At 44.6% G+C, this 14,898-nt stretch overlaps 1 protein-coding gene across 2 annotated transcripts in view; it reads right to left on the reverse strand.

The window, feature by feature from the left end:
- Window positions 1-14,898, reverse strand: part of FER1L5 (fer-1 like family member 5) — a 53,545-nt gene that overhangs the window by 19,291 nt on the left and 19,356 nt on the right. The window contains exons 15-19 of one of the 2 annotated variants that reach the window (XM_070511690.1): window positions 14,602-14,645; window positions 14,431-14,513; window positions 14,262-14,356; window positions 13,167-13,295; window positions 11,276-11,453 (exon numbers count right to left, since the gene is read on the reverse strand). In XM_070511690.1, the coding sequence (XP_070367791.1) occupies window positions 11,276-11,453; window positions 13,167-13,295; window positions 14,262-14,356; window positions 14,431-14,513; window positions 14,602-14,645 (529 nt within the window). The other variant, XM_070511689.1, reaches the window with a different exon arrangement.

A 14,898-nucleotide genomic window follows, 5' to 3' on the forward strand; every position in this document is an offset into this window, starting at 1 on the left:
ATTTGATCTGCTAATAATCTTAACTGGACCCCTCCCACCAGAGGGTGGGCTGGGGGCCAGTTGAGAACTCATGCCCTTTGATGAACGTGGCCAGTCTTATCGAGCACCCATTGTGCTCAGGATGTCATGCAGCGTTTCAAAGTCCCCAGTTTACAGGTGGGAAAGTCCAGGCTAGTGGTGGGAAGCAGTTGCCTGGGGTGGCACAGCCAGGTAGTCATAACGCAGGCATCTAACTGCAGGGCCCCGGCCCTTAGCCTCAGGCGAGATGCTAAGGCCAGGGGCATGCCTCGAGGCAGGGCCTCCCTTCTGGGTGGTCTGCAAGGCCGAGGAGGAATGAGCCTGGATTCAGGAGGAGCCCCAGGGTTTGGTTGTGGTGGGCAGACGTCTACCGTAAGGGGCCTGCCAGTGCGGAGGAGTGGGGTCGGCAGGGCAAACACAGATATACAGTGATGGGTATGGCAGGCTGGGTTCCCTGGCGATGTTCCTTACTGAAACGAGGGGGAAAGCTGGATGAAACATAAGGGACTTTTTTCTGAGAGCTATTGCTGAATTGACATAAAAGGAAGAAATCCACAGAAGCCAAAAATCAAGTAAAAGCAGAAAGTCTGCGAGGCAAGTGGAAGCAAAGCTGACTTTTGACCTCTGAATCTCTGGCAAATCTTGGAGAATTTGTGCTTCTTTTTGGCAACTGGTGGGACACAGAGGGTCAGGAGAAGAAAGCCTAGCGCTGATCCAGGTGGGCGGTCTACCAGGAGACCCGTGTGTTATAGGTTGAATTGTGTCCCCTCTAAAGCTATGTTGAAGTCCTAAGCCCCACTACCACAGAAGGTGACCTTATTTGGAAATAGGGTCATTGCAGCTGTAATTAGTGAAGAGAGGTTATACTGGAGTAAGGTGGACCGTTGACCCGATAGGACTGGTGTCCTTATAAGAAGAGGAGAGAGACACAGAGAGGTGACAGCCATGTGAGGACACAGAGGTGGAGGGAGAACACCAGGTGAGGACGGAGGCAGGGATAGAGGCCCGTGTCTACAAGCCAAGGAACACCAGAGAGGGCAGGCAGCCACCAAAAGCTGGGAGAAAGGCAGGCAGCAGGTTCTCCCTCAGATCCATGAGGAGCCAAGCCTGCCCGCACCTTGACTGCAGACTTCCAGCCTCCTGAACTGTGAGGGAACTCACTTCTGTTGTTATAAGCTGCCCAGTTTCTGGTGCATTGTTATGACAGCCCCAGCAAACCAATACGCCACGAAAAGCTGGCGCTCCGAAAACAAACCCTCGGTCCCCGAGAAAGAATCCAGCGTACAGAAGACAGAGAGGAAACTTGCTAATCTCCAACGTGGATCTGGGTAGAGGGGGCGGGATATTTTCCTGAAAATTTGTCACCACAAGCGTGTGGCCTCAGGCAGGTTGCATTCTGCATTCATGCCCCCTGTGTGGTCTGGAGAAGACTTAGAGTGGTCTCTGGGTGGCAGGGCCCGAGGTAACTGGAGGAAGCAAAGGCAGATCCTCTCTGCAGCATGAAACTTTAGTCAAGTCCCAGAGGATTCCCGCCGATAAACTTGCAAGAAAACGAGCAGCTTAGAACCAACGCGCACACTCTGACCCAGCACTTCTGCTCCGTGGTATGCACCCAACACAAAGGTATACACGGCTTCATCAAAAGACTGTAGGAAAATGTTCATCGCAGCACCGTTTACAGTAGTTCAAAACAGGAAACCACTCAAATCTCCCTCCGTCGCAGAAGGATAAATTACGGTATATTTGCACAACGGAATCCTCTACAGCAATGAGAAGAAATGAACTACAACACGCCCGACAGCATCTAAGTCTGTGAATGCATTTTACAAACAAAATGATGAGCAAAAGAAGCCAGACTTAAAAGACTACATACTATGTGATTTCTTTTATATAAAGTTAAAAACCAGACTAAACAAATTGGAGGTTAGGAGAGTGGTGGCTCTTGGTGGGGGTGGAGGGGTAGGACCATGTCTCACGGTCTGACGTTGTCTGTGGGTGTGCTTGCTTTGTGACAATTCATTGAGCTGGACACTTTGGTTTGTGTATTTTCCCACAGGTCGGTTATACTTGAATCAGAAGCTGACTTAAGAATTTAAAAAATGGTGGGGCCAAAACGACAAATACATAAAATACAGTGTGCCAAATGGGGGAAAATGCTACGGAGAAGAATAAAGTAGGGAAACGGGATAAAGAGCTGCCAAAAAGTTTTAAATAGAATGGTTACCCAAGGCTTTTCCTAGAAGATCTAGAAGAAATTATGCAGAATGCAGCCCAGGGAGATGAAAAATAGGGAAGAGAGATTTAAAAATATGAAGAACAGAATGAGGAGTTCCACAGAGGATAGAGTGAATTCAAGGAGATAGAAGAGACAAGGTTGGGGGTGGGGGGGCTGGCTCAGTGGCGCAGCGGTTAAGTGCGCACGTTCCACTTCGGCGGCCTGGGGTTCGACAGTTCGGATCCCAGGTGCGGACATGGCACCGCTTGGCAAGCCACAGTGGTAGGCGTCCCACATATAAAGTGGAGGAAGATGGGCATGGATGTTGGCTCAGGACCAGTCTTCCTCAGCAAAAAGAGGAGGATTGGAGGCAGATGTTAGCTGAGGGCTAACCTTCCTAAAAAAAAAAAAAAATAGAGACAGACAAGGGGAAGAGGTAATTTTCAAAGGGAAAATATCTGATGACTTCCGAGACTTGTTGGAAGACACCAGCTCCAGACGCTGGCACTGAGCGAATCATTAGAATGATAAACAAGATGTCTATCCGTGAATGGGCTTCTCAGATATGAGCGTGGGGACACACACTGGCAATTTTCTTCTACTCTTGGATAGAATACAAAAGCAACAAGGAAGGAAAATAACTCCATTTTCAGTAAAACAAAGAGACAGATATAATCTGCAGACTCAAAATACACATAAGGACTGCCAAAAGCAACCGTGATTGCTGTGGAAGCCTCAAGGGGAGAAGCACAGGAGAAGCCACCTGGGGGCGAGCGAAAGGCAAGAGGACAGCAGGAGGCGCAGCCCGCTGGGAGCGGAGCGCGGAAAGGGCCAGCAAAAATACACTCCCAGAGCGAGCTCAGGGCTCAGGTGACAAATGTGAGCCAGGAACTCAGAAAACAAGTAGAAGAGAAAACAAACACATCACAGAAAAGACTATATAAAAAGGAGCCCAAGGGAGATTAGACCCTGCAGACAGTTCCGTGAGAGGCACCGAAATAAGAAAAGGGACCAAAATAAAATGGAAATGAAGAGTCAAAGAGGATTAGGGAGAAAACGACAGATAGAGAAGAAAACCAAGGAGAATTGTCAAACCCAGAAACGAAGCCCCAAGTAGAAAACCAAACAATGGAACAGGATATTGTAAAATATAATTTGAGAAAACTCACATGAGAAAAAAATAGGCTTTTTAACAAATGGTGCTTGAAAAGTCAGCTATCCTTATGCACATTAATTCAAAATGGATCATAGAGCTAAATGTAAGGGCTAGAACTGTAAAATCTTTAGAAGAAAAAATAGGAGAAAACCTTCATGACCTTGGGTCAGGCAGAGTTGTTAGATATGACACCATAAAAGAAAAAAACTGGACTTCAAATTAAAAATGTTTCAAAAGACACCATTAAGAAAATGAAACAAGCCACAGACTACTTGCAAATCATATATCTGATAAAGGACGTTTATCCAGAATATATATAGAACTCTTACAACCCACCAAGAAGACAAACAACCCAATTAAAAAATGGGCAAATGATTTGTATAGATGTATCACCAAAAAAGATATATGAATGGCTAATGAGCACAGAAAAAGCTGCTCTGCATCATTAGATATTAGGGAAATGCAAATTAAGACCACAATGAGATACATGCCCACTATAATAAACATAACGAAAAAGAGGAAATAACAAACCTTGGTGAGGATGTGGAGAAACTGGAGCCGTCATGCATTGTTGAGGGAATGTGAAATGGTGCAGGCGCTTTAGAAAAGGTTGGCAGTTTCTTAAAAAGCCATTCCACTTCTAAGTGTGTATCCAAGAGAAATGAAAGCATACGTCTGCGCAAAGACTTTACCCAAACGTTCATAGCAGCTTTATTCACAATAGACAAGAAGTAGAAATATGTCCAACAACTGATGAATGGATTAACAAATGGTGAATGGTACATGGTACGATGGAATATCATTTGGGAATAAAAAGATATCAAGTACTGATACAGGCTACACCATGGATAAACCTCAAAAACATTATGCCTCAGGGCTGCCCTGGTGGCGTAGTAATTAAGTTCGCGTACCCTGCTTCGGCAGCCAGGGTTTGCAGGTTCAGATCCTCGGCGCAGACCTATGCACCGCTCATTAAGCTATGCTGTAGCAGCATCCCACATACAAAATAGAGGAAGATTGGCACATATGTTAGCTCTGGGACAATCTTCCTCAAGCAAAAAGAAGAAGATTGACAACAGATGTCAGCTCAGGGCCAATCTCCCTCACCAAAACCACCCCCCTAAAAACATTATGCCAAGTGAAAGAAGCCAGACGTGAAAGACCACATACTGTATGGCTCCATTTATATAAAATGTCCAGGAAAAGTAAATATAAAGAGGCAGAAATAGGCTAGTAGTTGTGTGGGCCTAGGGATGGGAACAGGAAAATGACTATAAACAAGCATGAGGGATTTCTTGGGCTGATAGAAAGGCTCTAAAATGGGGCATGGTGATGGATGCCCAACTCTATAAATTTACTAAAAGTCACTGAATTGTAAAAAAAAAAAGTGAATTTAATGATATGTAAATTTTACCAATAAATAAATTACTAACAAAATAAAAGACTTGAATCTACATATTGAAAGAGTACACCACATGCCAGGGAAAACTGACCTAGAAGGACGAACACTTAGACATATCTTAGTGAAGTTACCGGACTTACAAGATAAAGAATCTTTGGGCAGCTGGCCAAAAAGATCAAGCGATTTATAGGGAAAAAATATCAGAAAAAGAAAAAGTGTGAGTTATGAAACTTTAAGAAACCAAAAACTTCTAGGAGAAAACATGAGATAATTCCTTAATAAATTTGGAGTGGAAAAGACTTTTCTCATGATAACTCAAAAGCCAGAACCATAAAAGAAATAGTTTGAGTACATGAAAAAAAGTCTTCACGGGAAAAAACCCTAAAACACTGTAAGCAAAAATATGAGACAAATATAGGAAATATATTTACAGCTCATATCACAAAGGCCTAATCTCCCTAATATATGATGGGATCCTAGAAGTCAATAAGAAAATGACCAACATCCCAATAGAATAAAAGAGAAAATTATATGAACAGGCAATTAACAGAAAAGAGAATACAAATGACTTTTAAATATAAAAAGATGTCTAACCTTACTTGTAATGAGAGAAACACAAATTAAAACTACACTGAAATACCATTTTTCACTTATCAGATTGAAAAAAATCCAAAAGATTATACCAGGTTTTGTTGATAAGGCGCTCACACACTGCTGGTGGGAGTATAGAATGGTACACAACACTTATGGAGGATTACCAGTCAGGGGCCAGCCAGGAAAAGAAAAAGACCATGCTAGATATTTTAAATAGAGGGATTTAAATACATTTAAAAAAATGTATTGAAAAATCTAAGAGATCAAAAAGGGGAAAGTGGGGTTACTCGGAGATTAGTAACAGGAGGAAGAAGCTAGTACTCCTAGGGTGGGGGAACAAAGGGAGGCAGTGGTGTCAACAGAGACACGTGCACAACCACAGCTGCATCACTGAGGTTGCCGCACAGGGTGCTGGAACCACGGAGAAGGCGATGCCCAACCAGTAGTGGCATTGCAGAGGAGGGGCTCCTGAGCTAAGGCTGGAACCACGGAGGAGGAGGAAGCCGAAGCTGGGATCTCTGAAGGGATGCAGCTATTTCTTGAGATGCCTCCAGCGAGAGAGAGAGAGACAGAGACAGAGACAGAGGGGAGGGGAGGGGAGGGAAGAGAACAACAGTATCTCACCTTGTATCAGCGGCAAGGGAATCTAGGAAATGTAGTTTGCAGGTGTCCAGCCACTAAGATACTGAGTAGAGCAAGGAGGGCAAGAATGGAGCTTGATATAGAACAGAGCATGCAAAAGTCTCTCTTTGCTGGAGGAGCTGAAGGCAAACAGGAAAATGACCAGCACAGTTTTGCAGTAACTGCCAAGATGCAACTACACTTTGACCAAATCCACTTTGGGAAATTTATCCTACTGATATACTGACTCGTGTGAAATAACTTATGAATAAGATTATACCTTGGTAGCATTGTTTGTAATAGTAAAAGATTGGAAAATTCTGTCAAAACTTATCAAGAGAAAAGAAAGAAGGCACACACATACAAACCCCACAAAGCATAAAATAAGGGGAGATATTTTTAGATATTGCAGAGATTAAACAGATAATAAGAAACCTTGGTGCTTCTTCAAAAAGTTAAAGAGAATTAGCATATGATCCAGTGATTCCACTCCTAGGTATACACCCCAAATAATTAAAAAATAAAGACTCAAACAGATATGTGGATACCAATATTCAAACAGCATTATTCACAACAGCCGAAAGGTGGAAACAATGAAATGTCCATCAACAGATGAATGGATAAACCAAATGTGATATATACACACAATTGGGATGCTATTCAGTCATAAAAAGGAATGTAGTTCTGACACACACTACACATGGATAAACCTTGAAAACCTTATGCTAAGTGAAATAAGACAGGCAAAGGACAAATATTATATGATTCCACATATATGAGACATCTAGAATAGGCAAATTCATAGAGACAGAAAGTAGAATAGAGGTAACCAGGTGCTGGGGGGAGGGGGAAAAGGGAATTTATTGCTCAATGGGTAGAGTTTTTGTTTGGGATGATGAAATAGTGGTGATAGTTACATAACACTGTGAATGTATGTAATTGCACTGAATTGTACACGTAAAAATCATTAAAATGATAAATTTTGTTATATATATTTTGCCACAATAAAAAGTTTTAAAGATATTATGAACAATTTTATGCTGAAAATTTTGAAAACTTAGATGAAATTTATAAATTCCTAGACAAATTACACTTACCAAAATTGACTTAAAAAGAAATAGAAAAGCTGAATAAAGTAAAATAAATCTATATTTAAATTATTGCAGAAAAATCCCACCAGGCTCACAATTAGAGGTGAGTTCTACCAATCTTTCAAGAAATAGATGATTCCAGTCTTACCCAAATGCTCCTAGAGAGTAAAAAGAGGAGATGCTGCTCAATTAATTTCATGAAGCTAGCATAACTTTGATATTAAAACCAAACAAGGACACTACAAGAAAGAAAATTATAGATCAATCTTACTCATGAATATAGATGCAAAAATCCTAAACAAAACATGAGCAAAGCAATTCCAGAATGTGTAACAAAGATAAGGTAAAAATGCAATTATACTATTATAACTGCATTGTATAAAATGATATAACTATATTAATTAAATAATTACATTATTATATGTGAAGTGGTATAATAACTCGTTAGCCTATGATAGGTTAAGGATCAATATTGTAATCTCTCGAGCATCCATTAAAAATAATCCATAGATGTATAGCCAGTAAGTCAATGGAGGAGATAGAATGCAATACCAAAAACAAAACAAATAAAAAACACTCGATTAAAACAAAAGAAGACAGGAAAATTCCAGCAGGCTTTTTAGCTAATGCTAAAATTTACATGAAGATGGAAAGGAATCGAAATAGTCAGAAATTGTATTATTTTGTAAAAGAACAATAAAGTTGGAGGATTTACTCTACCTGATCTCAAGACTTGCTTTAGAGCTACACTAATCAAGTCAGTGTGATATTGGCATAAAGATAGACAAATGGATCAATGGAACAGAACAGAGGTTCTAGAAAGAGACCCACAATATATGGTTAATTGATTTTCAGCAAAGGTGTCAGAGTAATTCAATGGGGGATTGAATAGTCTTTTCAGCAAATGGTACTGAACTGGATGTCTGTATAGAAAAAAGGATCCTGACCCCTCCCTCATGCCATATACAAAAAATTAAGTCAAGTTAGATTATAAACCTAAACAAAGAAGCTAAAACTACAAAACATAGAATGAAACACAGGATAACAGCTTCATGATCTTGGAGTAGACAAATATTTCTTAGATCACATAATGTACCACCATAAAAGAAAAGATAATCAATAAATTGGACTTCATCAAAATTAGGAACTTTTGATCTTCAAAAGATACTGCTTGGAAATTGAAAAGTCAAGCCACAGAGTGAAAGAAAATATTAGCAAAACATATATCTGCAAAGGACATGCAAAATATAACTCTTGCAATTCAATATAAAAAGACAAACAACCGAACGAAAGATAGACAAAAGACTTGAACAGTCCCTTTACTAGAGAAAGATATGAGAGTATGAAAAGATGCTCAGGATCATTAGCGATTACAGAAATGGAAATTAAAACTACAGGTACAACTTGACCCAACTAGAATGACTCTAATGAAAAATACTGACAATAGCCAAAGTTGACAAGGATGTGGAGCAAATGGAACTCTCAAACATTGCTGTGGGGTGTAAAATGGTACAACCATTTTAGAAAAATGTTAGGTATTTTCTTATAAAACCCAAATTCCATCCCTAGATATTTACCCAAAAGAAATGCGAGCACATTTCCACAGAAAGCCTTCAAATGTTTATAGCACCTTTATTCATAATACTCCAAAAACTTGAATCAAGGAATGGATAAATGAACTGTCATATGTGTATAATGGAATACTATCAGAAATAAAAAGGAAGAGAATACTGATAAATGCAACAACACGGATGAATATCTGAAACACTACGCTGAGCCAAAGAAGCCAGAGAAAAACAAAGAGTAAGTACCACATGTACAATTTCACTTAGGTGAAGGTGTGCACGAGCAGAACAGTCCATAGTGATAGATGTTACAACAATGACTGCCTCCCAGAGGTTGGGGAGATTGACTGAAAGGGGTACATGCTGCTTTCTGGGGCGATGGAACTTCCTACGCATGGTGGTGACAAGGGTGTATGTATTTGTCAAAACTTATCAAACTGTCCACTTAAAATCCATGCATTTTATTGCTTGTAAGTAATACTTCAATAAAAAAATAAAAAGTCACCATGAAGAGAATGAAAAGCCCCAAACTTGGAGAAGATCTTTACGACACACGTCTGACAAAAGATTGTTCCCAGAAAAAAATAATGTACAAATAATAATGTACAAATAAGAACAACAAAGCCACATAGAATAATGGATAAAAGATATTGCTAGGCTTTTTACAGATGAGAAAAACAAATGTTTGTAAACCTGTGAAAAGAGGCTCAGCCTTCATTCCTAATCAGGAGAATGCAAATCAAGATCATGAGAGAGAGCATTTTCTATCCACCAGATTGGCAGAAATTAAAAGGCTGGGCAACATCAAGTACTGGTGAGAATGCAGAGGGACAGGACTTCTCATCCCATATGCTGATGACAGCGTAATTTGCTGGAATTGCTTTTGCTTTGAATTTCTCTTCCGCTCCTGGGTATATAATTTAGAGGAAGTCTTGCTCTTGTGACCAGGAGACATGTATGAGAATGTTTATAACAAAATTATTATAGTAGAAAACAAAGATACAACTTAACTGTCCCCATATACCTCATAATTCGTGGGAAAATCATACGGTGGTCTATATACAGAAATTAAAACAAACCTCAGCTACACAGACCAATTTAATATTGAGCAAAAGATGCAAACCGATGAATACAGACGGAAAGATTCCATTATATGAAATGCAAAAATAGTATGGTGTTTATGCTGCATACATAGGTGGTAAAAATTTAAAAGAAAACGAGGGTGTGACTATCGCAAGGGTCAGGTGGTGGGTATTTCTTGGTAAGGGGACCTGGGAAGAGCGTCCAGGCAACTTCTCAGATGCTGACAATTTTCTATCTTTTAAGCTGAGTTTGTGGGTACTCATTTTATTTTTCTTCTTTAAACTCTACATTATATACATTTTATATACTTTTTGTATAATACTTCATAGTTTAAAGACAAGTAGAACATTATGCTAAGTGAAAGAAACTGATAACCGAGGACCACATATTGTACGATTCCAGGTATATGAAATATCCAGAACGGGAAACTAGAGAAACAGAGTAGATCAGTGTTTGCCTAAGGTTGAGGAGATGGGGGGAGAAATAGAGTGACTGCTAGAGGGTACAGGGTTTCTTCTTGGGCTGATGAAAATGTCTTAAAAGTGACCATGGGGATGGTTGCACACTTCCGTGAATATACTAAAACCACTGAATTGTATCCTTTACAAGGATGAATTGTATGGTGTGTGAATTATATTTCAATAAGTCTGTTCTTAAAAAACCAGGTAGAGAAGAGGGATGCATGGAAAGGCTCTCAATGGGTGACAAGATGGGGAAGCTGGGGAGGATGAAAGTGAGACAGCGTTCTTCTAGAGCAGTGGTTCTCAAACTTTAGCATGCGTCCGAATCACCTGGAGGTCCTTATCCTGTTAGATCACAGACTGTGGGTCCGCATCCCCAGATTTTCTGATCCTGTAGGACGGGGGTGGGACCAGAAGCTGCATTTCTAACAGTTCCCAGGTGATGCTGACGCTGCCAGCCCAGGGACTGCACTTTGAGAGCTGCAGGTAGCTATCCACTAAGTATGTATCAGAGGAATGGATGAATGGATGGATAGAAGGTGGGCAGATGAGGGGCCAGCCTTGTGGCATAGCGGTTAAGTCTGGTGTGTTCCGCTTCAGTGGCGTGGGTTTGTGGGTTTGGATTCCGGTCATGGACTTCACACCACTCAGCCATGCTGTGGCAGCCATCCACATATAAAGTAGAGGAAGATTGGTACAGATCTTAGTTCACGGTGAATCTTCCTCAGCAAAAAAAAAAAAAAAAAAAAGGGAAGAAGGTGGGCAGATGAGTAGAGTATGGTAGTTGCATGGATGGATTGGCGGTGGTTCAGAGTAGCAGTGAATATAATAGTAGTGTGGAATGCAGTGGAGATGACTTCAAGTCAAGACCTAGTTTCAACTCTTGTGGGTTCACCACCTACTAGCTGTGCAGTGTTTGGCAGGTGACTTCAGCCCCCGAAGCTCGTTTTTCTAATGTGGGTTAACAATGCCTGTGAAGGTTCCATGCGCAAATGCCCTTAGAAGGGCCTAGCACAGAGCCTGGCATGCGATGGATGCTTGCTACTCTGTGGTTGGCTCAGACTATTACCATCATATATCACTGGGCTGTACTGTGTGGTTGAGACGAGAGGCTTGTAGCTCAGGTCCATCTTGTTTCCATAGTGGCCGATGCTGACCTCGAATTGGATCAGGTCCTTAAAGTTGGGCATCATGGTACAGGAAAGGAAGATGACGCACAGCCCATACTTTTGGCGGTACTGTTGCTTCTAAAACAATAACCCCCCACATTCCCAGTACATAAGCCATAGGATGAACAAGCCTATAGACACAGTCAGGGAGGCAAGATCGAGGTACCCTGTTTCTTTCAAAAGCTGTCTTTGCTTCTCTTCAGGGTAAGCTAGACTATCACTGACCTCCGCACCCCCCTCAAAACCCTCCCTTGACTCCCATTCAGGGCAGATCAAGGGCAGTTCTTCCATCACCTCCATCACCTGGCCGCCTCCACCCAGCCGGCTCTGCTTCCTTCCCTTCCTGAAACTGGCCACGAGGGTCTTCTCCCTGGTCAGGCTGGGCTCTGAGTTGGGCTCCCGCACCCACGTTGGGCCACCCCATCCCTCTCCTTTTTGCCTAAATGCCCTCCTTGGATGAGACAGAGTGTGGGCAGGAGTGTGCGGTGGAGGTTGCACACACACGCACATCTGCTCTTGGCCCTTCTCCAGCCCCCTCCCACCATGTCTCCCATCTGCTCGGGGTCCTCTCTGCATCATGTGAGCCCCTCTCTCATTTCTGTTGCCAACCTCTGCCTACTCCTGCACTCTCCCAGTCTGCTCAGTAGCTCACGTCTACCCTGTCTTAAAAAAATAACCCTCCTTCTCCCCTCTCAGCCCTTATACAGCTACTGCCTGCTCTTGTCTCCTTCCACTTTCCAGCCAAGTTTCTATGCAGTTGCCTCTATGCACCATCTGCAACCTCTCCCTCCCACCTACTGTGGCCTGGCTTCTCTCCTGAGCCAAAGCTACTGAAGCCCTCCTAATAACCAGGGGACACTGTTGAGTCCTCACCCTTTCTCTCTGCCACATTCAGATCACCAATTGTTCTTGTCTGCAACTCTCCCCTCCCGAGGCTGCCTCAGTGCTCCTCTTTGAAGACTCCTCCTCACTCTCTTCTGCAAACCCCTCCTCCTCCTCCACCTGCCTCTTCGGCTGTGGCATCCTGATAGGCTCCAGCCTCAGCTCTCCTCTCATTTCACTCCGCCTACTCCCCTTGGGCAACTCCTCCACAACCAGGGGCTCAGATCCTGGTGTGCGGATGACACACCCATCTGTCCAGCAGCCTTGGGGACTGGTCTATGTGGGTGTCTCACAAGCACATGTCAAAGGTGGGATTCATCCCCTCTGCCAGCCCTGCTCCTCCTTCAGGGAGCCCATGGTGAGGCGCCACCCCTGACCACCTTGCCACTGGAAGCAGCGGGCGTCAGCTCAGGGGAGCCAGCCTCACTTCTCAGGTCCCGTTAACCGCTGGCTCTGGCCATTCTGTTTCCAAAGAGTCTCTGGAACTTGCTCCCTCCTCTCCAGCTCTCCTCCCCCGTGACTGTACGCCCATTTCTCTACAGTGAGTGGCCCAACTTACTCCACTCTAGTCTATTCTTAACGCTGCTCCTCCTGTCCTCTCCTGCCCCACGGGCCCTCCCCTGCCTTCAGGAAGAAATCCAAACTCCTTTGAACATCATTTCTCCTTAACTAGATTACACATTCCTTAAACCAAAACTTTATCTTGTCTTTACTGGGTCCCGTGACCTCCTGGGATTTGGCATAGCATGAAGCCCCCCAGGGACTTAGTGAAGACTCAGGCGGGTTGACCAAACATCCTCGTGCACCCAGCAGTGCACTCAGCTGGTGGCCAGGGCCTCCTGCAGTGTCAGAAGATCCGGGGCAGGCCGCGGGCCTCTTTCTTCCTGGGTTACCTGTTTCCGTGGTTACCTCCACACTGGTCACTTCATTGGAGAGATCCTTCATCCTAGAGTCTTGACGGGACTTGATTTGGGTGACTACCTCCAGGAAGACTCGGCCTCGATAAGCTAAACCATCTTTAACAGAGTGGGGAATAATCTAGTAACAGGGAGGAAAATGGGGAGAAAAGAGATGAGAGAAAAAGAGCAGGCCAATCTCCCTGGAAACCCGTGCACCAAAGACGGGGCTGTCTGCAACTTCCTCCCCAGGGCCGCCCACAATCCCAGTGGGGAATTCCAGAAACCCCAGACGCGGCAGTGCCAGGAAACCCCTGGTTCCTGACCCCTCTTCTCCACCCTTAGGCCCACCGCTCCTCTGCTGCAGTCCACCTGCTGGCCCACTCGAAGTGCCGCGTTCCCCACAAAGGCATCCTGCTTGGAGGGGACCGTGGTAACTGCTGAGTTGGCTCTCCCCGCCTGGCCAATCAGGGCATGCCCCGCCTCCTTGGTGACAGTGATTGGTCCAAGGGGATCACACATTGACCTAAGGAGGCCAATTAGAAGGCCTCCCTGGCCTCCCTATTAAAGGCTTCCACCGCCGCGTTCCCAGCAGGGAGGCCTGCCGGCAGTAGGAAAGAATGAGGCCCCGGCTAAAATGATGCGAGATGCAGTGAGAGGGAGAGCCACCTAATGGCCGGACGTCCCGCTTCCTGCAGCTCTGCCTCGCTCGGAGTCCTTCCTAGCTCCATTCCCCGAGTTGAAGCCGACTGGAGTTGGCTTTCTGTCATTTATCACCAGTCTGAAATAATCCAATGCTTTTCCACATTTACTGGTGCCCTTTCTTTTGTCTCATGTGTCCTTTCCACCTGTTGAAAACCTTACCCGAGGCCTCGTGGCAATGCCCCCTCCTCCGTGAACACCCAGAGCGCTCCATCTGTGCCTTTCTTGTGCCACAGCACAAGTGCCGTGTCTATGTGGCCATTTACTGCAGACCAGGCGACCTCTACTAGAGTGTGGCGGCCAGAAACCAGGACCGGGCCCTGCTCAGGCATTTCCCAGGCCCCAGTGCCCTGCATGTGGTCAGTTTTACCTCCACTGTTCCCCAGAGCGGACATGAGAAGCTTACAGTGCCTTCCTCCTGGATCCTGAAAGGGGCCTTTTTACCCCCATAGAGAGTCAGGAAGCTGGGGCCAAAGCAGGGTAGGAATCCCGAGTACATTCCTGCAAGAAGAGAGGGTGAGAGCGGCCAGGATGCCGGTGGGCGAGGCGGCAGGCTGGGGCCGGGGCTCGCTTGCCTTCGGTTTCTGCTCCGGTGGATGAGATCTGGTTGAGGGACAGGCTGACAGTCCCTATCTCATCCCGGCAGTTGTTCCTGGGGCTGGAGAGAAACACGCTGCTAGCTGAGCCCCTGCCGCCTCTGATTTTCTCCTCCCCGCTTGTTTTTCAGCCTCCGCCCGGTTGCTCACCAGTCCAAGACTCTGAACCTGATGTAGCTGGAGAGGCAGGGCAGCTGCAAGGGGAAGGCGAGAGGAGCAGTGGGTGCCCGCTCAGATGGTCTGGTCCTCGCGGAGACTGAGAGCGGTTGGGAAGTCCTGGGTCTGGGCCCGAGACCTGGCTCAGTTACCGATGAACCGTGTAACTGCAGCCCAGATGGATTTGCCATGGGAGGTTACGGACCTTTGGCTTTGGGGCCCTTTGTGAGGCCCTGGGAGAGACCTAGGACCGTGTCCCATGATGGTTTTGTATTCTTGTTCTTACAGCAG

Source organism: Equus asinus, chromosome 6 (assembly GCF_041296235.1).
Source record: "Equus asinus isolate D_3611 breed Donkey chromosome 6, EquAss-T2T_v2, whole genome shotgun sequence".
Taxonomy (NCBI): Eukaryota; Metazoa; Chordata; class Mammalia; order Perissodactyla; family Equidae; genus Equus; species Equus asinus.